This window comes from Piliocolobus tephrosceles, chromosome 1 (assembly GCF_002776525.5).
Source record: "Piliocolobus tephrosceles isolate RC106 chromosome 1, ASM277652v3, whole genome shotgun sequence".
In the NCBI taxonomy this organism is placed as follows: Eukaryota; Metazoa; Chordata; class Mammalia; order Primates; family Cercopithecidae; genus Piliocolobus; species Piliocolobus tephrosceles.
The window spans coordinates 71922161-71947228 of record NC_045434.1 but is presented as its reverse complement, the minus strand read 5'-3'; the positions used below and the strand labels follow the sequence as shown (position 1 = coordinate 71947228).

The following is a 25068-nucleotide window of genomic DNA, read 5'->3' as shown; positions in this document are numbered from 1 at the left end:
CTAAACTGCTATGACATCACTCTATTACTATATTTTCATTATCAATAATAAAATAATTTTCATTACCAATAAAAAGGGTAATTGCGAATATTTCTTGAATGCTCACAATCTCACTGCATATCAGATACTGTGCTAATTCCTTCATGTGTACACTTATTTTAACTTGTTCAACAATCCTATGAGGTTTAAATACAGCTAGTTATCTCCACTCTCTGAATGTGGAAAGTGAGATTTACTGAAGTGAAGTAATGTATACAAAGTCAAACAATTGTTAAATGTTAAAGCTGAGATTTAAACTATTAATTCGCTTGCTTGGAGCAAGTGTTTGAGATCAAGGCTAGAGATACGGGTCCCCAAACTTAGCGTTTTTCTCAGTTGCATAACTACAACATATAAATCTGATTTGGGACATGTCATTCTACAAATATGCACTGTTTTACATTGTCAGATTGGGAAAGTATGTATATATAGGTGCATCAAAACAAATGCATTGATTAAAGTAAGTAAATCAAAGGGATGTTTTGACATTTTGTGTCAACTTTAAATGATCAAACTTCCTCTTGGCCCAGAAACAACTGCTCCTGCAGTTCAAACAGTATTTCACAAGATGGCTCCCTTGCTATTTTTAGTTGCAACTTACATAATAAAATCCTGCATGACAGTTGTAAATTTCAAAATCTGTAGGAAGTCACAGGTTTCTTATGTTACTTTTTGAATGAGTTTCTACCAAACATGTTTTGGTAACAAGATGCATTCATATAACCTAGAAGTGCAGCTAAACATTGAGGGGCTATTCCTTTGCAAAGAAATTTTGCCAATGAACAATAATAATCTACCTGCCGATTGTTTCCAAACTTCCCTAGCTGTTTCCTGAATACATTGGAAATGCATGCTGATCTCATAGTCCTTCTCAGTCTCCACAAGTGTCTCACAATGAGAATATTTAACCATTCCGGATTTCGTTTCGAGTGTTTAAAGATATGCATTTTTAAAGTAAAAGTAAAACATGAGCACTAAATGTTGGCCAACTATTTTATCTGAAGCTCAAGCCAATCAAGAGAGAACTGTTCAAGGCATAATAAAATTATATTTCTGTCAATTGTTGTAAATTCATGTGTTATTTAAATACTGATGTTCTAATTTTTCCTCGTATTCTAAGAGAAGAAAAATAATTCTGCAGCATTAAGGAAAATTTTCTTAGCACAAATTTGGAGTAACTTAAGTTTTCCTGTGTATTGAAAGAGATCATAAATCAGGAATCTGAACTTCTATCACAAAGCACTCTCTGGAAATCACACTTTAAAGAGTATTGTTAAAATACTTTTCCAAGATAATTTGATGGTGTATTCACAACCAGACTTGGCATCAAACAATAAACCATAAAATCAATAAACAAAACTCTACTATAGCAGTAAACTGATAGAACTATATAATTCCTCTGTCATCAAATTGTCCTAAAGAAATACATTAGACATAACGTATATTTTTTTCATTTTAGAAAGTTGGCTCTTGGTGGACATAAGTAATCGGAAGTGCCAAGAAATCCATGCTGTCTTTGATTCACAATAATTTTTCTCAACTGCAAACAGACTTATTCAAATTTATTTTCAAGTGTACTGAAGGTAACGTAGCATAGCAGCTAAGACGTCAGGCTCTAGAGCCCAGGTGTCTTCATTTGAATCCTAGCTCTGCTACTCTGTCACTCAGAAAGTTACTACACTTCTATGTGCCTCAGCTTCTCCAAGTATAAAACAGTAATAAGAATACATAATATAACAAACATAAAGAACTTAGCATGAAGCATGCCACATAGTAAGCAGTCCATGAGTATCAGCCAGCTAAAGTCACTTTCACGGCAACCGAGCATAGCTCAGGTACTACCACTGAAGTACAGAGTAAGTGTCTGATGTCAATAAAAAATAATGGTGGCAAAGATGATGATGCTAATGATGATGGCACTTTCTCTCCTGAAACATATTTCAAGTAAGGAGGGGTTGAGTCAAAATTCTCTTTTCACACTCTTCACTTTGCAGAATATGCAACCATAGAAAACAGCTATTTGATATCCCGCCAAATAATCTGTGAAGTGAAGTGCTCTAAATTACTATTCACCTTTCATTCTCCTAGCCAAGCAGACATTAGCAGCCATCAGAATATTTAATCCTTCATTAGTAAGTGGTATAATAATTTTATGACAGCAAATCCTGTTATTTTGAAGGCATTAACTTTGACATCCCTCATAGAATTGCTCCACAGTATCTTGTTTAAGATGGCCTATTACTTTTTATATTCACCATATAAACCACCATGAACTGAGGTGGGAAAAGTCTCTGAATTTTTTAAGCAAAATCATTAAATGTAAACATAGACACAGCCAATAAAATTCTAACCCCATCACTACACAAAGTGGAAAGCTGAGGCCAAAAATATTGAAATATTGGTGGCAATAAGGCAGAATAGATTGAAGAGATAAAACTCTTTCAAGTACTGACTGTCTATATTGAATATAATTTTACTTGAAATGAGGGTGTAAGGAACTAGCCGTGCCTTGACTATTACCTTGTGGTAGCAATTAAAAACTCATCAACTACTGTCTGTCTCAGACAGGAGAGAGAAAGCAAGTGACAGCCAACCCACCTGAAAGATGTGTAACTATACAGATCCTGAATTTGAGTGATGACAGCTGAAGTTGGGTCATTTAGATGAAAGGCTACATCACTAAATCCATTAAGCGGCATCGATTAAACTCAATTTAATGCAATATCCATTACTATTTTAAAAATTCATCTCTGGTATGGGATTCGGCTCCCATGTACACTTTTATTTTGAAAAATACCTTCAAAAATAATTTATTTCTGGATCTTAGTTTTCAAAAGGTACACATTAGAAAAAAGGGTATATGTTTACATTTTTAAAAACTATACCCTCAGCATCAAAGAGTAATGCCATTTAGCCTAAATAACATACAAGGTTTTCTCACATATGGTAAAGGCAGATATACTTTACTTAATTCAATATTTACAAGTACACAAAGTGTTGGGAGACACATCAGAGATATAGCCCAGTGTTTTTCATACTGATTTCTTGCAAATTACTTGTAGACAGTAATTTTCCAAAGGCGACAATTTTTACTTGTAGAAAGTATTTTCCAAAGGCAACAATGGCATAGCCTTTCCACTTAGAAAGGCAGAGTCTTAGAATGAAGTCCCTAAACCATTAGGAGGAAAGGTGAACATATATTATCAGTTCACTCAAAATGTATGGTACAGCATAGATACCCTACATTTTTCAAAATATAATTCAATGCAGGTCTGGCTCCCCCGGCCACTAGAGGCAGAGGTCAGAGTTACGAGGTTACAAGTGCCAACACTGCAAGCTAGGCTCTGTAGGCTTAAAACACCACAATGGCATGTACTTGCTGCATGATTAGCACAGTATTTAATATCTCAATGCTTCAGTGTACTTATCCAAAAATGTGAATAATGGAAACAACCACCTCATAGGGTTGTTATAAGAATAAAATTTTGTAGTATATGTAAAGCACTTAAAACCTGGCACATACCACATGCTAAATACTGTTACACAAGAGACCATACAAAAGGCAAGCTTTCAATCTAATACCATACTTTTTCTGACCTAAGACATTTTAACACACACTGATACCAAGGCTCACAATGTTAAGGGCAAATCAAAAATGGCCCAGCCAGTGTACAAAGGCAGATCTGTGTGACCTCAAAGTCCTGCCCTCCTACAGAAACAGGCAGCCTTCCCTTGGATACAAAACACTTCCACTTCTGCCTCACCACAGATGCACTTACACAGACACACACACTCATAGCACATGCACAGATAGATCTATTTATGTGTTTTATATGTGTTAGAAATTCAATTTTTAAAAAAAGGATCCTAGGGCCTGGGAGGCAGAGAAGAAATATGAAAGCCACTGTTCCACATCACACTTCATCCTCACACGTTAGTTCCTTGCACACTGTCTCACTTGATCTTGAAGTGAAGTACAAACACAAAAAAGATAATTATGAGAAGCCCTCCCCTTGCTCCAAATGTGGACTCTTAGTGTATTTTTCCCCTTTCTGTAATCTCTTCACAGCTATGATGAGTAAGTCAGATTACATCTTTTATCCTAAAATTAGTCTATTAGAAAAGCAAATGCTGGAACCCAGGATTTTAGCAAGAAATCAACAAGACAACTTTCAAAGACAACTAAGAAAAGTAACCAGAAAAAAAAAAAATATTTCTTCATTTCCATAACAATTCAGAGCCTACAGAGAGAGAATATGGAAAATTTTATACTCAGCAGAAGAAAGTAGACTGAAATGCACTCATTGGCAACCAATTATAACTATGCTATTCCACTACTGAGCCTGCTCACATTGAATTGAGTAGAAAGAACATTTGAGGCTCCAACTTCACTGTCTGTCCACAAATTAGAAACACAACTCCAAAGTAAAAACAAGTAATATAAAAACACAGAAAAGAAAGATCACCTTTTAAACTCCATTAAAATTGTTCCTCTCATTCCCAGTCTATTTTGTTGTTCAATTTTTCCCCAAAGCTATATAATTAACACATAACATGCTATATTACTTACTTTCCTATTAAGTTTCTCACTAAATTATTGTCTATTTTAATATAATACTTCTCGATTCTGTACTCCAACCATGTAGAAGTTGTTCAATGAAAACTCTGTAAATATTTTGTGAGGAAATGAAAGAATGATTCAAAAGAGCATGTCTCCAAAAATAGTACACTGCAGGACCAAGAATATGTTTGGAAATCACATCAGGAGATAATAAAACATCATATCTATAAACTGGGAGCCTAAAGCCAACAAAAAATAAATTCGCTGTGATTTAAGACAAAATTAGGAAAAGAGATGGAAAAAAAAATAGATGATTGAAAGGAAACTGAATATGCAATTGCAAAATCTGTATTCAATGTAATTAAGGAGCAGAAGAGAAACAGTACAAACTCAAGTCAGTGATGCGCCTCACAGAATATAAAAGATTTCCCAGAATTACAGAAAAAAAAAGTATTGGAAGAAAGAATTTTAAAAGACAAATGAAATATAGAGAGAACTGAGGGTATGAAAGCAATATAAAATTTTCCAGCTTCTTTGAAGATGGAAACGCAGAACCATCAGCATAGAAGAGCTGAAACTATAATATAACAGAAAACTTTCTCTAAAAACAATGAATTAAGTGCGGTAAGTACAAGATTTTTTAAAAATTTCTTAAAAAATGAAAACAGTAGTTAGTTGGAAAATAGATGACTAATAAAAGAAGAAAATCAGGTTAAAATCAAAATTCTCCCTGCAGATGCCAGAAGACAATAGAGAATAATTAATAGAGTTGTGATAGGAAAAGTTGTGATCCCAGAATTTTATACCCAGCCAAATTAGCTTTCATGTGTGAAAGCAAGAGAAAGCCATCTGCAAGTATGAAATATTTATTGCACCTGTGTACCTTCATTTAAGAAAAGTATCTGAGGGCTATATATGTTAATCGTGAGATAAATCTTCAGAATAACAAGATGCAGTAATGTACTGCATAACATTTGGTCACTGATAGGCCACATACACAACAGCAGTCTCAAAAGATTATAGCAGAGCTGAAAAATTCCTATCATCTAGTGACATCACAGAACAACATATTTCCCACATGTTTCTGGTGATGCTGACATAGAAAATCTATTGTACTTCTCAATGTATAGAAGTACAGCATCTATAGTTATGTACAGTACATAAAACTTGATGATAGAAAATGTTACTATGGTACTGGTTTATGTATTTACTATATTATACTTTTTATTATTATTTTAGATTGTACATCTTCTACTTATAAGAAAAAAGTTAACCATAAAAGGTATTTCAGGAGAAGCTACTGTTATCGTAGGAGATGACAGCTCCATGCATGTTATCAATAAAGACCTTCCAGTGGGAAAAAATGTGGAGGTGGAACACAGTGATACTGATGATCCTAACCCTGCGTAGGCCTAGGCTAGTGGGTATGTTTGTGTCTTGGTTTTTAACAAAAATATTGAAAAAGTTTTAAAAAATTAATAGAAAAAAGCTTATAGAATAAGGTTGAAAAGAAAATATTTTTGTACAGCTGTAAAATGTATTTTAAGTATTATTACAAAAGAATTAAAAAGCTCAAAAACACTAAAAAGTTTATAAAGTAAAACTGTTACAGAAAGCTAAAGTTAATTTGTTATTGAAGAGAGAAAAATATTTTTCATAAATTTAGTGTAGCCTAAGTGAATAGTGTTTTTAAAGTCTACCGTTGGCTGGGCGCGGTGGCTCAAGCCTGTAATCCCAGCACTTTGGGAGGCCGAGATGGGCGGATCACAAGTTCAGGAGATCGAGACCATCCTGGCTAACACGGTGAAACCCCGTCTCTACTAAAAAATACAAAAAACTAGCCAGGCAAGGTGGCAGGTGCCTGTAGTCCCAGCTATTCAGGAGGCTGAGGCAGGAGAATGGCGTGAACCTGGGAGGCGGAGCTTGCAGTGAGATGAGATCCCGCCACTGCACTCCAGCCTGGGCGACAGAGCGAGACTCCATCTCAAAAAAAAATTAATTAATTAATTAAAAATAGTAATAATAATAAAGTCTACAGTATTGTGTACCAATATCCTCAGCCTTTACAGTCACTCACCACTCACTCACTGATCCACAAAAGCAACTTCCAGTCCCACAGGATTCATTTATGGTAAGTGCCCTACACAAGTGTACTATTTTTAAAAAATCTTTTATATCATTTATTTTGTGCATCTTTTCTATGTTTAGGTATGTTTAGATACACAAATACTTACCATTATCTAACACTTGCCTACAGTACTTAGTACAATAACATGCTATACAGGTCTGTAGCCTCAGAGCCATAGGCTATAGCGGATAGCCTAGGTGTGTAGTAGGTTACACTATCTAGGTTTGTGTGAGTTCACTCCATGTTTGCACAATGAGGAAGTTGCTGACACATTTTTCAGAAAATGTCATTGTCGATAAGTGACACATGACTGTATTTATATGGCACATCACACTGTTTTTCTCACAGTTTAAGTGACATATATTGGATCTCACATTGGATGATACAACAATTTAGATGACTGGATCACCTTGCCTAAAGAATGAGTCAACAAAACTTTTTCTTCCCCCTTAGAAAAGTAAAGACAGACAGTGTAACTCGTAGCCACTGTAAATGACAATGGCTTTCTGTATCAGTGAAGTTCTTATTATAATTATGTTTTCATTCTGAAGCCTAATAAGTCAATCAAAGACAGATACTTATGCCTGCAAGCTCAACTTTATAACATCCATAAAGACCAATGATATTGGCATGTCAAATATCTCTAAAAATCAGTGATTATAGTGTAATATCAACTAAATCAACTATACATAGGAAAATCACTGTAAAAGAAACACGGTCCTATCTAATCATTTCCCTTTTTATACATTTCTGTATTATTCTATTTGTATGTTAATCACATATTACCATATATGAGAAAAGACAAATATATATACTTTGATAAGTCACCTCATAATATTTTTAAAAATTGGGGAAAAAGGCATTAAAAAGTGGTACTGGATTAGCTCATACATATATATGTCATATCATACATATACTACTTTTTTAACCTCCACTTTCTGGGTTCAAGCAATTCTCCTGCCTCGGCCTCCCAAATAGCTGGGATTGCAGGCATGCACCACCACATCCAGCTAATTTTGTATTTTTAGTAGAGATGGGGTTGCACCATGTTGGTTAGGCTGGTTTCAAACTCCTGATCTCAGGTGATCTGCCCACCTTGGCCTCCCAAAGTGTTGGGATTACAGGTGTGAGCCATCACAACCAGTCATGTATACATTTTTTTAAAAAAATACCCTTTGCAAACAAAAAATGGTCATCAACATGGGATTAACGAAATTATGACCTACGCCTAAAAGGAAAACTATGTAGCTGCTAAAACAATAAAGCAAATCTTCAACAAATGATTTTTTAAAATTTCATGACCTCTTATTATGTGGAGGTACAAAGGTATAGTGAGCTTCACTTGTATAACAAAGGAATGTATTTATATTAATTATAGACACACACACTTTCACACATATATATCCATACATAAATGATTCCTAGAATGATAAGGAACGGTAATTGTGTTTGACTCTGTAGGGAATGAAACACTGAAGGATCAGCTGCAGGAGGAAGGCTTACCTATCACTCTATATTCTTTACACTGCTTGCTTGTTTCTTATTGCTTAATGATTTATAGACACTCCTTATCAAGTTTTAATAAAAGCATACAGTATTTTATTTTAAGTGAGCAGGCTATTAATTCTTCACTATTTGTATGACCAAAGTTGCCACGTGAAAGAATATGATTTTCTTTCTGCATTGACATAAGCAAAGCACCTATCTTAAATCGCCTTGATTTATATACACTTCCTAGAGTTTGCATGAATAACTAGCACTGCACAACTTTAGACTTTCAGCAAACATTTATAAAAGTCAACCAGGAAATACTGTAGAAAGACAAAGAGTGTATGAGATGTGATTTGCAATCAGATCTATGCTATTGTTTTTCTATCATTATCCACATCAGGAGTGGCTTTATCATAACAATCTCCTTTCTATTATCATAAACTCACAATTTTCTTTTTTGAGACAGGGTCTCCCTCTGCTGCCCAAGTTGGAGTGCAGTGGCATGATTATGGCTCACTGTAGCCACCATGCTTGGCTAATTATTTTTTCTTTTGTAGAGACAAGGGTCTTGCCATGTTGCCCAGGCTGGTCTCAAACTCCTGAACTCAGTAATTCTCCCAAAGTGATAGGATTACAAGAGTGAGCTGCTGCACCTGGGCTATAAACCCACAATTTCTATCCCCTGATTTTTTCCTCTAAAAATATAGTGATCCCTTTTTCTGACACTTAGATTTCATTTTCTTGAAATTATTACCCCAAAGTCTGAATTTTTTAAACCAGAATGTCATGGCTTGGGATTGGTAGCACTCTAGTAACATTTTGTATCATATTTACAGAAAACAATTCAGAATCTGCAGGAGGAGAGGAGCACTGAAAATATATGACACTATAACATCACCCAGAGCTAAGCAGTAGAATGAGATTTTCCTATTTTTAGAAATACATTTCCCTGTGGTTTCCTGCTGAGCACTATATACTCGGTTTTGAAGTAGTTATTTTGTCTGCTAGCACCTACACTGGAACATGTTGCTATGTTCTAATACAGTATTTTCTCTTAATTTTTGAAGTAGCACAAAATTGAACTTTTTATCAATCTGCAAATTAAAACAAATTATACAAGCCAATGGTTCTAAACTCTTTTGTGGTTTATGGACCCCTTTGAGAATCTGCTATGTGCTGTGGACCCTCTCTTCAGAACATGATTATAGACTCTTAAAGCTTATCCAGCTGTCTTCCAATGGTTCATAAAAATTGAGTCACAAACCTTTAATCTTTGATGAACAATAGGGAAAAACAAATACAGCAGCTTATTTAAAATTAAGCAATTTTATTTGCATAATAATTAGGTTATTTACCACTGTTAAATACATTATCCTTTGAGTTTCCACAAAGCCCTGTGAGATAGCAAATGCAATTATTATCATTCATCTATTAGAAAGTCATTGAGACTATTCACCTGAAGGAAGCAAATAACTCAGAAAAGTTCAATGACCTGGTCAAAAGCACAAAGTGAAAAAATATTAGAATCAGGATTCAAATCAGGTCTTCTATTTACAAATCTTATTTTTCCTCACCTTACATTCTTTCCTTTAGTTCAATATTTGGCAATCACTTTCTGTAAAGGAATTGATAGTAAATATTTTCAGCTTTGGAGGCCGTATGGTCTCTGTTGTAAGTATTTGACTCTACCATTATAGCATGAAGGCAGCCAAAGTCAATACAAGACAAATGGGCATGGCTGTGTTCTAATAATTACATAAAACAGGTGGCAGGCTTGATTTTGCTCATGGGTTATAGTTTGCGGACCCTGATTTATCACCTCTACAAAATAAATGACCTAAATCTTTTAACTTATTTTCCTAAATAGTTTGACTGTTTTTATCATCATGACATTGACCTTGTTAAGTGATCATTGGTACAATACTCTAAATGCTAATGGAATCCCTAAGTAATATCATCAATAACAGCAAAATCTCTGCCAAAAACCAACGTAAAACTGTTACATATTTTCACTTTTATTTTGAGACAATTTCACTGATGAAACCATTATCTAGGAAGGTCTTTTTGAAACATAATCCCCTTCAGTAACACAATAGGAGTCAATGTTACATGGAAAAAAATAAATTTTTTTTTGCATTGATAAAGTTAAGAAGACACTGTTTGGAAAAGCAAATTAAAATATAAAATACAGTTTCTTACGATGTTTAATGACTTTGGATATTGAATAACATTAAAGGACGGTATAAAATTAGTATACGTCACTTTGGGAGGCCGAGACGGGTGGATCACGAGGTCAGGAGATCGAGACCATCCTGGCTAACACTGTGAAACCCCGTCTCTACTAAAAAAAAATACAAAAAAAAAAAAAAAAAAAAACTAGCCGGGCGAGGTGGCGGGCGCCTGTAGTCCCAGCTACTCAGGAGGCTGAGGCAGGAGAATGGCGTAAACCTGGGAGGCGGAGCTTGCAGTGAGCTGAGATCTGGCCACTGCACTCCAGCCTGGGGAACAGAGCGAGACTCCGTCTCAAAAAATAATAATAATAATAATAATAATAATAAAATTAGTATACGTGTTTACAAAAAGATTATGGTAGTCATCACAGCTGTCATCAGATATCCTGGTTCACTTGAGCACCCTTGAAGTTGGTTTGACCAATGTCATATGAGTGAAAACAATATGTGCATTTGTATAAAGCTTTATCAACCAGTGTTCAATGTGCCTCGTTCTGCTCCCTAAGCCACAGTGATCATGTAAGAATCTGGAACACCACCTACAGAAGTCTCTTAGCAAGTACAATGAGGAGAACCCTCCTGCCTATCCACATTGGACACTGACTGCAAACAAGAAATAGACTTCTTTTGTAAGGCCACCATGATATGGGAATTGTCACAGAATATATCTTAGCATATCCTAACTACTATAAAAGCATAGATTTAAAAAAATCATTTAAAAAGGTTTATACTAATATTCATTTTTATTATGCTTGGTTAATCAAAAGAAACACCTCAAGATAACATTATATGCTATTTTGAGGCCAGGCATGGTGGCTCACACCTGTAATCCTAGCACTCTGAGAGGCCGACGTGGGTGGACTGCTTGAGTTCAGGAGTTCGAGACCAGCCTGGGCAACATGATGAGATCCTGACTCTACTAAAAATACAAAAAACTAGCTGGACATGGTGGCACACACCTGTAGTCCTAACTACTCAGGAGGTTGAGGGAGGAGAATCACTTGAACCTAGGAGGTGGAGGTTGAACTGAACCAGGGTCATGCTACACCTGGGCGACAGAGTGAGACTCTGTCTCTAAAAGAAAAAAAAAAAAGGTGATAACATTACACACTATTTTGAATGACCACATTTTGAATTATCTACGTATCATTAAAATAACTGGTTGGTAGGTCAGTCATGGTGGCTCACGCCTGTAATCCCAGCACTTTGGGAGGCCAAGGTGGGCAGATCATGAGGTCAAGAGATTGAGACCATCCTGGCCAACATGGTGAAACCCTGTCTCTACTAAAAATACAAAAATTAGCTGGGCATGGTGGCACATGCCTGTAGTCCCAGCTACTCAGGAGGCTGAGGCAGGAGAATCCCTTGAACCCAGGAGGCAGAGGTTACAGTGAGCCGAGATTGTGCCACTGCACTCCAGCCTGGTGACAGAGCAAGACTCCATCTCAAAATAAATAAATAAATAGATAAAATAAAATAAAATGAAAAATAACTGGTTGGTCATTTCATTAAATCCAAATAAAAATTAACTAGGTGAAGAAATAGTCTAGTGTAACACAGCCCTGTGGGAATGACTGGTTTGGGATTGAATTTTGTACATGCTAAACAATTCAAAACAATTTTTTTGTGTTATAAAAATTAGGGGTATGAATTAAAGCTATAAGAAACAATTAATTTTATGTTTTAAATATTAGTGGCAGAAATAAATATGTAAAAATAATATTGGCTTACATTAATAATAAAATAGTAAAAATTAGTCAATAATACAGTTAGCTTACCCTAAAAATTAGTACAGAGTCATTCAATATACAAACTATTTTCACATATGCAACCTCATTTAGTCTCCACAACTCTTGAGAAATACTAGCCCCAGTTGACAAATGAGAAAATTAAGGATAATAGAACTGTGATTTGCCCAGAAAGACAACCCTAGCTAGTGGCAAAGACAAAACCCTGAACCTAAGTTTTCTGAAGTGAAATCTGATGCTCCTTGTACTATATCACTCCTTTAAAAAAAATGTAGAATTATTTTCCTTCTAAGCAGCATAAGCAAAACTAGTCTGTATTAATATGTACAGCACATGATTTTAGTTGTAGCATAATGCTAACTAGGAGGTCATGTCTGCAGGCTTTTTTCCATCAAGTTAAAACATAGCTTCATAAAGTTGTCTACAGGTACCACTGAAATTATATACTAAAACATGTATACTTTAAACAGAGGCTATTTAGGCCAAATATGACTTATTTCGTATTCCTCAAGATAGTATAATTTATAATAAGAATATATATATATGTAGGTCTTCATGCCAAGTTCCTGGCACAGAGCCCCCTAAAACCTTTGTAATTTCCAGAGCAAAAGGGTTACTAGGAGGATCTTTCATCCTAATAATTGGTCTTTGATCCTGGTTCTTGACACAGAACTCCTAATCCCTCAGAATTTCCTGGGTGATAGGAGCATCTTTTGTTCTAATGAGGTGACTCTTACTGGGTTCCTGGATAGCTTCAGGATGGGGGCTGGTCACCAGAAAAAAAAAAAAACCACTACTACAAGTTTGGAACTTTCAGCCCCAACTCAATTCTCCAGAAAGGTGAGAGGAACTGGAGATTGATAATCAACCACACTTAGATGATGAAGCTTTCATAAAAATCTCTGAACTATGGGGTGTGAAGAGCTTTGGGGTTGCAGAACACATGGATGCATCCCAGAGAGGTTGTGGAACCTCCCCACCCCTTCCTACATCCCTTTCCCTATGTGTATCTTTCATCCATATCCCTTGTAATATTCTCTGTAATAAGCTGGTAAACGTCAGTAAACTGTTTCCCTGAGTTCTGTGAGCTGCTCCAGATGAAACCCAGGGAGGCTTAAACTTCTGATTGGCATGTGGAGTGGGGACAGTCTTGTGGGACTGAGCCCTTCACCTGTGGGATCTGATGCTAATTCCAGGTTGATAGCGTCAGCATTGAATTGAAGTAGAGGAAACCCAGCTGGTGTCCAGTGGAGAACTGCAGAAAAATCCCATACATCTGGTGTCAGAAAAGTCCTGTGTCAAGTGGTAAGAACATAGTTGGAGAAAATAGTTTGTTGTTTTTGTTTCTTTTACACTCCTACTTCCCTTTTTTCTTTTCTAGCTGCTTGGCTTTGGCAATTTCACTCTTTGTTAGCATCTTCAATAAGGGATGTTTACGCCTAGAGGGGAGAGGTAGGACACATCAACCAAACTTGGCTGCTTGTTTGCTGTTTTGGCTTTAAAATTAAAGTTGGAAGGGAAAGAAATTTAAGATTAGCAATTAATGTGCATTTTTGGATAACCTGTGGCTTTCAGTAGTTCGTATCATCGCTATTCCTCCCAATGCTCTGTTAGAACCAAGAGTTGGCTGTATGGAATTCCTTTCCATTTGGAATGAGTCACATCAGCATTGTACTTTAGGTGCACACAAACCACAATAGTTAAACATGACCTTCATTTGGCACAGGCACTTTTTTTTGTAAACATCATGCCATATGCACCCTACCATATAAATAACAATGCCAATTTTCCAAGAGTAAGTAAGATTGCACAAGTCTAAAAAAAAAAAAAAAAAAAAAGAATTAGGAAGAAAAACATGCAGCCTAATTACCAGCTGAAAGTAGACAGGCCTGAACAAACGTTGTCACATGCCTTTCTTATCAAATGAAACACCCGAGACACATACAAAAAAAATTTCTGATAATCATCACACCTAGTTTTCATCACATTCAGAGCAATACTTGGATATCTGGTGGTCAGTCAGATGCTCTGCAAAATCTATAATCTAGAATGAACAGCTCTGCATTTCAGAAATTAGGAGGGAGGAATGACAAGAAAAAATAGGTTCTGTATTTATTCAGGGCATGAACTTCATGACTATTTCTTGCTTCCAATTTTTGGATAATTTCAAGACCACAACATTTAACAGTGATTGCTTTTCAGAAAATTAAAATATGCTATTGAAAACTTTTCCAAACTATTCAAGAATAGGTGAAAGTGTGTTTTGTTTCAGAATACAAGCAATTCCTGACTTGAACTACATTAGAGATATGGGCAACTATGATGCTGGTACCCAACGCCCAACCCTTCTCTTGCTAGAGCTTCTGTTAGATCTATAATATATTGTTATGTTTTCTCCTGTTACTAAAAACAAACAAAAAACCCAAAACAAAACAAATTATGCCTAACGTCTGGAAAGATTATATCCCTAATGTTCCCAAATCCCTTTTCAGCTAGCGTAGGATTCTGAGTACTAGGTGCTCTTCTTGCCTGATGTAGCATACATATGCAATAAGAAGAGGTGACTAATCTATTTGATAATTGCTTTGGGGTCTACAATAGTATTTATGTAATAATTCAGCTTTATTCCCTATCAAATATACTTTTGCACTCTGCCAACTTAGCTATCATTCATAAGAAATTTTCTCTGAGAAACACATTTTCACTTAGAAAATAAATAAGACTACATGAAGATTTCTGAGTGGCAGGAGCAAATGTCATTAATAATATCCTGATATGTGTTTTGTTTTCATTAATTTAAGTAGATGGAATGAATAACACAGAATAAAAACCCAAATTTAATTTCAATTTTTGTATTTCAACTACACAATACCAGAAGTACATATTTTGGAAAAATAATTATCTACTTTCACAAGCTTGCATAAAGAAAAATGCAATGAGATTGTAGAGTAGGAACTGGAAGTCACCTTGCAAAATTCATTGTCTTTTAAGCTGCCTGAGAGAACCTTAACTTTTCTATAAAAATGGACTCCCAAAATCCAATACACAATTCTCTGAGAACATGCAAGGGACTAGTGAAATGCCACAGAGTTATGAGTGTACTAAATTAATAACTTAGCACCCAACACGCAGAGCTACAATGACATCATTCTTTGAGAAAAGGTTTACTGACAAATTCCACACCACTGCTTCAAGTCCATTCATTTCCAAGTTCAGGCAGTGGCTTCTGTGGTCATAAAGCTGAAGAGAAAACACAATTTTTCCTCATCCTTTCAAGTTGTAGTTTTGTCCCACATCCAACAGAAAGAAAGGTATTAGACTCCCTGCTGAAAACAAGCATAGGCTTTGCAGTTTTCAATATACTTTCTGTATTTCCAAAAGTGACTCCTTTTTATCTGGAATTGCTTGTTAAAATTACTGCAAACTTTTAATTTTCTTCCTGGTGTTTGTTTTGTTTTGTTTTGTTTTCATAATTACTTAAGCATTATACCAAACTGGAGAAATACAAGTTTGCAGTAAATCTGTGATTGTTATCATAATAGCTTTAGCAATTTAATCTAGGTAAAAGCCAACTGGAAGCCCCAGTGGCAGGTTCAAAATATAGAAACAAAAATATAAACAAAAAATCATAGAAACTATGTAGCCAAATTCAATCTCTACGCTCAAGTGATAGAAAATAAGAGTCATTTGAAAATATGCAAAATATTGCTCTAAGGAAAAATTAAGTTTCCCATTAAGACTTAAGAGAAATGCTTTGGAATCTTAAAGTCACTGTAGACCATAGTGGCCTTCTTGTTATTTGCATTCTGACACTCAGATATAATAATCGAGTGATAAATGTAGGCAACTCCTAATTCTGACATTTCAGTTCACTTTCCACTGGAGAATATTTTATTATTTTAAATATAATTATATCAAATTGTATTAACATATAACTTGATTAATATATAAGTGTAATTAATATAATTTTATATATTGATAAATTATATACATTAATATCAATATATAATTTATATAAAATAATATATTAATATAATATATAATAATATAACTATATAAAATATAAATATACTAATTATATATTACTATATCATTGTAATTAATATGTAATATATAATAAATTGATATAGTTATATAACTATAAAAATTATAATTTTAATGCTTCCAAGTAAAAAAATCTTCTTATAGTTTCTTCTAATCCTTAAATTGGTCTTGAAATAGAATACAGTTGTCCATACATCATTTTTGCCACCTGCCTTTCCCAGAGTTTAACTGAGAAGCTTTAAAAACACTTAAAATTTAAAAACTTAAAAATTAAAAGCTAAGCCCTCTAAAGCATTATTCTGAAAGGAGTATATCTCCACCTATAAACTTTTTTTAAGACCACATATCTGTTCACCTTTCACCGTCCTCACTGCTACCTCCTTAGTTCAATCAACATCTTTTCCCATATGGATTAATATATTAACATGTTTGTGAGGTGTTTCCTCCACCCAGTTCTCTGATTCTGTAACAACAACAATTCAATCCAATTCTACAGGAGTCCAGACCTACAGATTAAGAGCTCAGTCCACAGGAGAGCTTCCAGGTCAGACACCAGTAGCAAATGGCATGCTGTGCTGCTCACGGTTTCTGCCTGGCCAACTGCAAATTCAGGGGTTCCCAGGACCTCTCCTCAGATTGGTTAACTCCCTAGAAGGATTCACAGAACTCTGGAATGCATTCTCCTTACTAATGCTGGTCTATTATAAAGGATATAATTTAGGAACAGCCAAATGGAAGAGATGCATTCCGGTATGCATGGAAGTAGGGGGTACGGAGCTTCTATGTTCCACAGCTTCCCCCAGCATACTACCCTCCCACCACCAGTATTCCCCAACCCAGAAGCTCTCTGAACTCCATTGTTTAGGGGATTTTATGGAGCTTTCATTAAGTAGGCCTGACTGATTAAATAATTGGCCATTGGTGGTTAAACTCAACCTCTGGCCATTCTTCCCTCCCCAGAGTCCTGGGAGTGAAGCTGAAGGTTCCAATCTGCTAATCACATGGTTGGTTTCTCTGGCTATTAGCCCCCACCTTGAAGTTATCTAGCAGCCCACCAGTAGTCACCTCATTAGCATAAACTCAGGCATGGTTGAAAGGGGCTTGTTATGAATAACAGAAGACATTCCCATCACTCAGAAAAGCGCAAGTATTCTAGGATCTCTGGGCCAAGAACCGGGGTCAAAGACCAAATATATTTTTGTATTATGCCACATTTTTCACTGGTCTTCTACTTCAGCTTCTACCTTCTGAATGGCAGCCAGCATCACATCATGCTTGTCTGTGGCTTAAATCTTTCAGTGGCTGCCTACCGAATTTAGAATGTTACCATGACCTATAGAGTCCTACATGATCTTGCTGCCTCTTATCTCGCTAACCTCACTTCTTTCCCCTTCTCTCCTTCCTGCAGTCCCCCAGGCACTGCCTCATCTGTATTCCTTGAACATGCCAAAAATCTGTCCCACCCAAATCTTTGCCATTGTTGTGCCCTTTGCCTTTATTAATCTTTCCACTTTTCTTTACATAGCTAATTTATTTTCATCATTCAGGGTTCAGCTTAAATGTCACCTCCTCAGAGAGTTCTTGAATCAGCCTCTTTAGAACACCTCCCACTCCCTGCTCTGGCTCCATCATCTATTCTCTATCATGAGTTTCTTTTGCTACATTTATAGCAATCATTCATGGTCTTGTTTTTAATGTGCTGATTGGTCATTGATCTCTTCAATCCCAATTTTTCTAGTCTTGCTGAATTCAAGAAGAAACAAACAAACAAAAAATGGGGGCGAGGGGGAGAAAGGAACGACTGAAATGAAGCTTCCTAAAATAATACAACATATAAAATCTTGGCCATATTTTTACTCCTTTCTCACAAAAACAAAAAAAATCAACTAGCACTGTCTATGAGTTACAAACCTGCTGCCTAAGTATTCACTTCACTTTCAATATTTTGACTCCTGTCTCTTTATTCTATTAGTCACCAAGGCCTGTTGATTCTTGTATCCAATTATTCCAACATTTTGTGCTTACTCCTGTCCTTCCACACCAACTCCAACCATCCCAGTCAATACATCCCTCCTTCCCTGGGTCACTGCAATGCCTCCTAACTGCTCTCTCAGACAAACTGTCAGTATTCGCTAATCCTCTTCCTTACAAATGCCTCCTGTCACTTTTAAACTTTGACTTCGCTTTTATTAAAAATTCAGGTTCTAATTACAGTAGATCCTCAAACATGGGATTATTTTCAATGCATTTTTTCCATCTAAAGCAGTCAATATTATTTCCCACAATTCTTCTTTAAACAATTTCTTTAAACAAGTCTACTCCAACACTTGCCTTTCTATCCCCAAAATAAATCCAGCTCATTCCTCTTCTTGGATTTTTGCTTAGTCATGCCACAGACTGTGAGAGTTTTTCCCCTTCCTCAGTCTAAATCAAAACATCTTCGTCCAGGCCCGGTGGCTCACGCCTGTAATCCCAGCACTTTGGGAGGCCGAGGTGGGTAGATCACGAGGTCAGGAGATCGAGACCATCCTGGCTAACATGGTGAAACCCTGTCTCTACTAAAAATACAAAAAATTAGCCAGGCGTGGTGGCGGGCGCCTGTAGTCCCAGCTACTTGGGAGGCTGAGGCAGAAGAATGGTGTGAACTGGGGAGGCGGAGCTTGCAGTGAGCCAAGATCCCGCCACTGCACTCCAGTCTGGGAGACACAGCGAGACTTCATCTCAAAAAAAAAAAAGAAACATTCTCTTCAAGGCACAGTTCAAATCCAATTTCCCCACTTAAGACTTTCAGTTCCAGCCCATGTGTTCTTCTCTTTTTCTCAATTCTCATAGCACTGAAACCCCCGTTCTATGTTACATTTGATTATCCAAGACTTATTTTTGTTATTCTGCAGTCATTTCATATGTGTAAATGTTGTCTCCCAAATGAGACTGCAAGCAGGGACTACGTCCTTACTTCCTTTGTAATCCTGGCAGCAGGAGAAGTAGCACAGATCCAGCAGGAGCTTCTTACCTTGACTTACAGATTAAAATGATTCTGACGATGACTCCCGTCAACTCCAAGCAGCCATTCTAGATACTGGCAATAGCCAAACAGAGCGCACTGTCTCTTACCCCTGGTCTTTTCCACATGAGCTCCCTATGTCTGCAAGCCTCCCTTTCCAACTTTCTTCACCTGGCAAATTCCTAATTCTATCCAGTCAACTGGGACAATGCCTACTAAGGAAAAGGAACCATCCCTCGCCTCTTTCTAACTCACCTACCCACCCAATATCTGTGTAAAGTGTTGCATCAATACATTCCCATTAAATGCTCTTAACTCACAACTTCTGGCACGCTGTATTGTAAATGTGTATTTATCCACACTTCTCCCTGACTGATCTATGTACAACTTAAAGCCAAGGAATTTATTTTTTATCTTTATAGCAACAGAACGATAGTGTTTTATTATTTGTTGAATTAATATATAGACAAACAAACTGGAAATGAAATATGTTGAAAGGGCTAATAACTTAGCCTCACAGGTATCAATATGGTGTTATGTAATTTCCAATAAGTCATAGTTCAGACCATATGGAATGCCTATTTGTTTTTAGTTTCAAAAATAATTATTATGCACCCAATATGTATCAGGCATTTGGAGATACAGGCAAGATCCAAATGATTAAAAATCCCTAACTTCATAGAGCTTGCATTTTACTAGGAAAAATCGGCAAGGGACTATGGCTTTTGCTCTGACGAGTTGGAAACCACAGAAGAGTTCTGAGCAGAAGGTTGCTGCAACACTGCTGGCATGCGATGATGCTGCTTTAGACAAAAATGGTGGCAACTTGAATGCTGAGCAGTGGTTAAAGCATGAATCTAATATAAAGGCAAAGCCAACAGGACTGGTATATGGAATGGAAGTGGCATATGAGAGAAAAGGAATGGTCAAGAATGGATTTCAGTCTGTACAACTATGGAATAGACTTTGTGAAGAATTTGGAAGGGTATAACTTTGGAAAGGGTATTTAGATATATGAAGAGATATTCTAAAATTTGGTCTTAAATTTTAATATTTTATTTTGTATTACACCTCTTGGGCATATTTCCAAGGAATAGTGAGGATTATGTTTGCTTCTTAGAAAAATTGATGAAATTGAACAGAAAATCCTTGGACAACTGTGGCCAGCTCAGCTCCGTGAAGCACTGCCTGTACCAGGAACCCTCTAAAAGCCACTGCAATTTATTTTTCAAAACTCTCCCAACTTCTAATGTCATTTTAAAATGTCTTATGCAATGCAGCTATTACTAAAAGTCATAATTTCTATGATTGCTAAAATTCACTTCAAAGCTCACACAGTTATTATCATTAGCAACATTATTAATTATACTTTGAATTTTATGGAATAATGACTTTGATGTCAAATGCACACTTAGGAAAGAGGACAAATTTTTTCTCTTGCCCTAGACCACCATAACCTAGTCCAAGATTAGAGGACCTGGTGTTGACCACAAGAGTAAAAGACCATGCAGTAAAAAGTCCTCATATGGGTCACCCAGAATGATTTAATCCACTGAAGACTAAAGCCTGAGATAGAAGAGTAGGATATCTGGGCTGTCAGGCAGCTACCTAAAGAGCCTAAATGATCAGCTACTGTGCTTAATGGCTATAATTTGGAGTAAGGCTGGTAATAATGGTTTATATTTTTTCATGTGTTGAAGTGTATGTCTGCAAAACTTACTGTATTTGGGGATTCAAAAAATGAGACTGTTTATAAACATACAGGGCAACAGTAAGTCTGTATAATGACTGAGTCTCCTGCAAAATAATTTAGTGGTGGTCATGATGAGTTATAACTTAGACTTTTGAATTTTCATTGGCAGAAACGAACCATTCTCACTCAGTCTGTGAGCTTTTTTTCTTCTAGACTCTAAGTAGTTTACACAATAAATAGTTATTTCCATAGTAGAAATGGCCAAGATGTCTAAGCCCCAAACTTAACCTGTTATTATGGTTAGAAATCAAGGTTGCCATTCTTCCAGATTTTCACAGCCACACAACTTTTGACCTAGCTGATGGAAATGTAAGAGTAAACATAGTTTCTTGACCTCTCAAAAAAGGCAAAAAATCAGCATGCTAAAGTATGTATTTTGCTGGCATGTGATCCAGTGCAAAGAGGCACTACAGTGGATTCATATAACGACAGAACAGTACAAATACCTGTAAAAGAAAAACTTTTAAGTGAGAGTTCATCCATAAATTTTCCATGTTCTCCTATTTGGTACTTTGATATAATCTGCTGACATGAAAACATCATACATGTCATAATTTATGAATGAATCACAAAAATAAGATTGAAACTTTCAGGATTTCAACTTATCCCAAAGGTATGTGGAAAGAAAGAACTCCCTTTTTTAAATATATTATCTCACACCTGAAATTCCTTCATAACTACGATGAGTCCATTTCCTTCTCTTTCTTAAAAAATACACTTTAAATGCATCTCTTTCCATTAGCAGGCGGCTTTTCTCATTCTCACAGAATGACAAACATGGCTTTCACTATGGGGTCTGTGTTTAGGTTTCCTGAATAGCTTTTGGGCACTGAATGACAAACTAGCAGAGAGGATATCTACATGTACCCATTCTGCTGCTTTAGAAGATACCAAGCGTACGTGCGGGTGAGTTGAAAAAAGAGACCACGTTCCATTATGCAACCCTTTCAACATTATAACAACGCGATTTAAAAAAATCATCAGGGGCCTAAACTTTCATACTTTTTGTAATCCTCACATTTCAGTGTTAAATTTTTGTATATTTATGCTACTAGCAAAATATAATGTATAAAAAACAAGCCCTGAAGTAATCATCATAAATGACCATATTAACAGGCACAATCTGTTAAAATGTAGAGTTAAAATTTACAAATTCGAAAAGATGATATCATGTAAGACCTTCCATGAAAAGAATGTTAAAATTATATTCAAATCCTTTTCTGCTACACAAAAAATATCAAAAATTCAGGAAAATTAAAAACTAATTGTCTAAAGAAATAATCATTTTAAGTTGTTTCTTGACATTACTACCATTAGTCAAATGACTGAACTGCACTGCTCCTGTTTCACATGTATTTTAAAGTCAACTCAGTATTCTAAAATAGCAACGAATTCATTTCCATTATTCCTTTGTTTAAACCTTTAAACCCCCTTTTCACAATCAATTTACTATAATCTAGTTTTTCTATCTTAAGTAGATCATTTTGACCAACTATGCAAAAAATTCAAACAAATGGATTTTATCTCACAAACTGTACCAAAACAAAAAACAAAAATAAGTTGTCTCCTACCTATGGTTGTAATAACAGTGCCAGCAAAGAAGAAGGAACTTCCCAAATCCCAGTGACTGATTTGATTGGAGGTGTTTCCTAAAGGTATAATCCCTGCATTTATTGCTGCCACTATTTGCTGCAAGTTTAAAAAGAAATTTATCAGTACACATGAATCACACAGAGGCATCAAACAGCATATTTTCCACCCCAGAAATGACTTGACAAAGAGAATCAACTCTAAGGTTTTGCTTTTCCATTTAAAATGTATAATATAGCTTAAAACTTTATACTGAAGAATTTAATACCACTTAAGTTATAAGAAACTGATATAAGTTATAAGAATGTGATATCAAGTGAATTGATTGGCATGAAGGTTATAATATTGTACCAACATGCATTCATATTGTCATCTATTAACATATTTAATTACTTATTTGAATTAACAACTAAATGTAACAATGTTCTCTAGTAAGCACCACAGCGTAAAAATAGCAGGTTGCAAACTATAGTTACAATAATATATAATAGCTTCATCAGAAAGAAAGTATTCCAAAGTGCTGCTCATTTCAAATGTTAAATATACGATCCAAGTCTGAGTTGGCTCTAACGGTACCAAGCCTATATCAAAAAGAGCTAAGGATGAAAAGGAAAGGCAACAGGACTTCACTTTCAAGCTTGAGGCAGTCCATGTAGATCTAAACTCTTAGAATTTCTACAGATTTTAGTAAATGCTATGACAATGAGAATCACCAAAGCTCTGTAGATGACAATCTGTCAACAATATTACATAGAGACCACTAAGATCTATTGCTGAGAATGTTGAGTAGTACTAAGAGAAAGACAGAAAGATGACATTATAATCCCTTCTTCAATCATCACATGTTGGGAGGTGGGGGTTGGAGGAGGAGAAGCACAAAAGGTAAGACAATATGTTAGGAGAAAATGTATAGTAGAAGACAGATTACAGGGGATGATGTTTCTGTTGGAAATATAGCTTTGGAGATCTTTACTACTTAATTTTCAAATTATAGAATTGGAAGAAACAACATTTGATAAGGAAATTAAAGGCCAAGAGAAGAAAAGTGGTTGGTTTAAGGTTACATAGTTTGCTGGCAAATGGATAAGTACACTCTGAAAATGGGGTACGACTCAAGGAAGTCACTGGCATATGGAAAAGAACAGGTAACCCATAGCTGAAATGTAATATAAAATCTCATTTCAGAACTGTTATGAAACATGTCTGATGTCTTAATCTATGAATTAAAAAGTCAATAGTTCCGTGTAAAATTAATTAAATTGCATTGCTTTTATTTACTTTAGCAGTGATATATGATCTTTGTAAAAAAAAAAAAAAGTAGGAAATACAAAAAGGCATAAAGAGGATAATAAAAACTGTCCATAATTACAGAATCCAGAGATAACCACTTTTAATGTATTACATTATCTACCCCTGGTAGTTTTATATCCTCTTTTACATAGTTGTATTTTCTACTCTTAGTTAATACTATTCCACATGCAGGTTTTTTTGTCATTACCAAATTTATTTAATCATTGCCCAAGATGTAGATATATATGTTGTTCTAAAATTTGAATTAATATAAAATGTGCTGTTGTGAACATATTTATGTATAAATATTTTCCTATTTCTGAACATTTCCCCAGGAGAGATTGCTAGGAATAAATTTGCCACGTTAAAGATTACGCATGTTTTTGGTGTGGCGCGGTGGCTCACGCCTGTAATCCCAGCACTTTGGGAGGCCAAGGTGGGCGGATCACGAGGTCAAGAGATCGAGACCAGCCTGGCTAACACGGTGAAACTCCGTCTCTACTAAAAATACAAAACAAATTAGCCGGGCTTGGTGGCGGGTGCCTGTAGTCCCAGCTACTCGGGAGGCGGAGGCAGGAGAATGGCGTGAACCCGGGAGGTGGAGATTGCAGTGAGCCGAATTCGCGGCGCTGCACTCCAGCCTGGGCGACAGAGCAAGACTCCGTCGTCAAAAAGCAGAAACAAAAACAAAACAAAACAAAAAGATCATAAATGTTTTAAAGCATTTGATGTGTAGTAGCAAATAGCTATCTTAGAAGGTTGTTTCAATTTACAACTCCCCCCCCCCCCAACATTTTAGGAATGCTTAGCAATTTTTCTAACATTAATGACATTTATCTTTAATGAAATGATAAAATATATTTCCACTTATATAACCCTTATCAGGAATAATACTGAACATGAATTATTCCTTTATCTAATATTAAATGCACTCAAGTATATACCTATACACACATATGCACAACACACAGTGAAGCTTGAGTTAGCTAATTCTATTCATCTCACTCTGTGTTGTAACTATAATATCAGATAAGGCAGGTCTCCCTTCATTATCTTTCTTTTAAGTGTTTTTGTAGTTATTGCTCTGTTATTCCTGTATAAACTTTAGAATTTAAATCTTATAAAAATTTTTATCTTCATAGATTTAACATATTTCCATTGAAATTTGTTATTTAACATATTTCCATTG

At 35.7% G+C, this 25068-nt stretch overlaps 1 protein-coding gene across 3 annotated transcripts in view; it reads right to left on the bottom strand.

Annotated features, from left to right (window-relative positions):
- Window positions 1–25068, bottom strand: part of KCNK2 (potassium two pore domain channel subfamily K member 2) — a 233681-nt gene that overhangs the window by 87490 nt on the left and 121123 nt on the right. For all 3 annotated transcript variants that reach the window (XM_023203552.3, XM_023203551.3, XM_023203553.3), the window contains exon 3: window positions 22571–22688. In XM_023203552.3, coding sequence (XP_023059320.1) covers window positions 22571–22688 — 118 coding nt within the window. The remainder of the gene's footprint in view (window positions 1–22570; window positions 22689–25068) is intronic.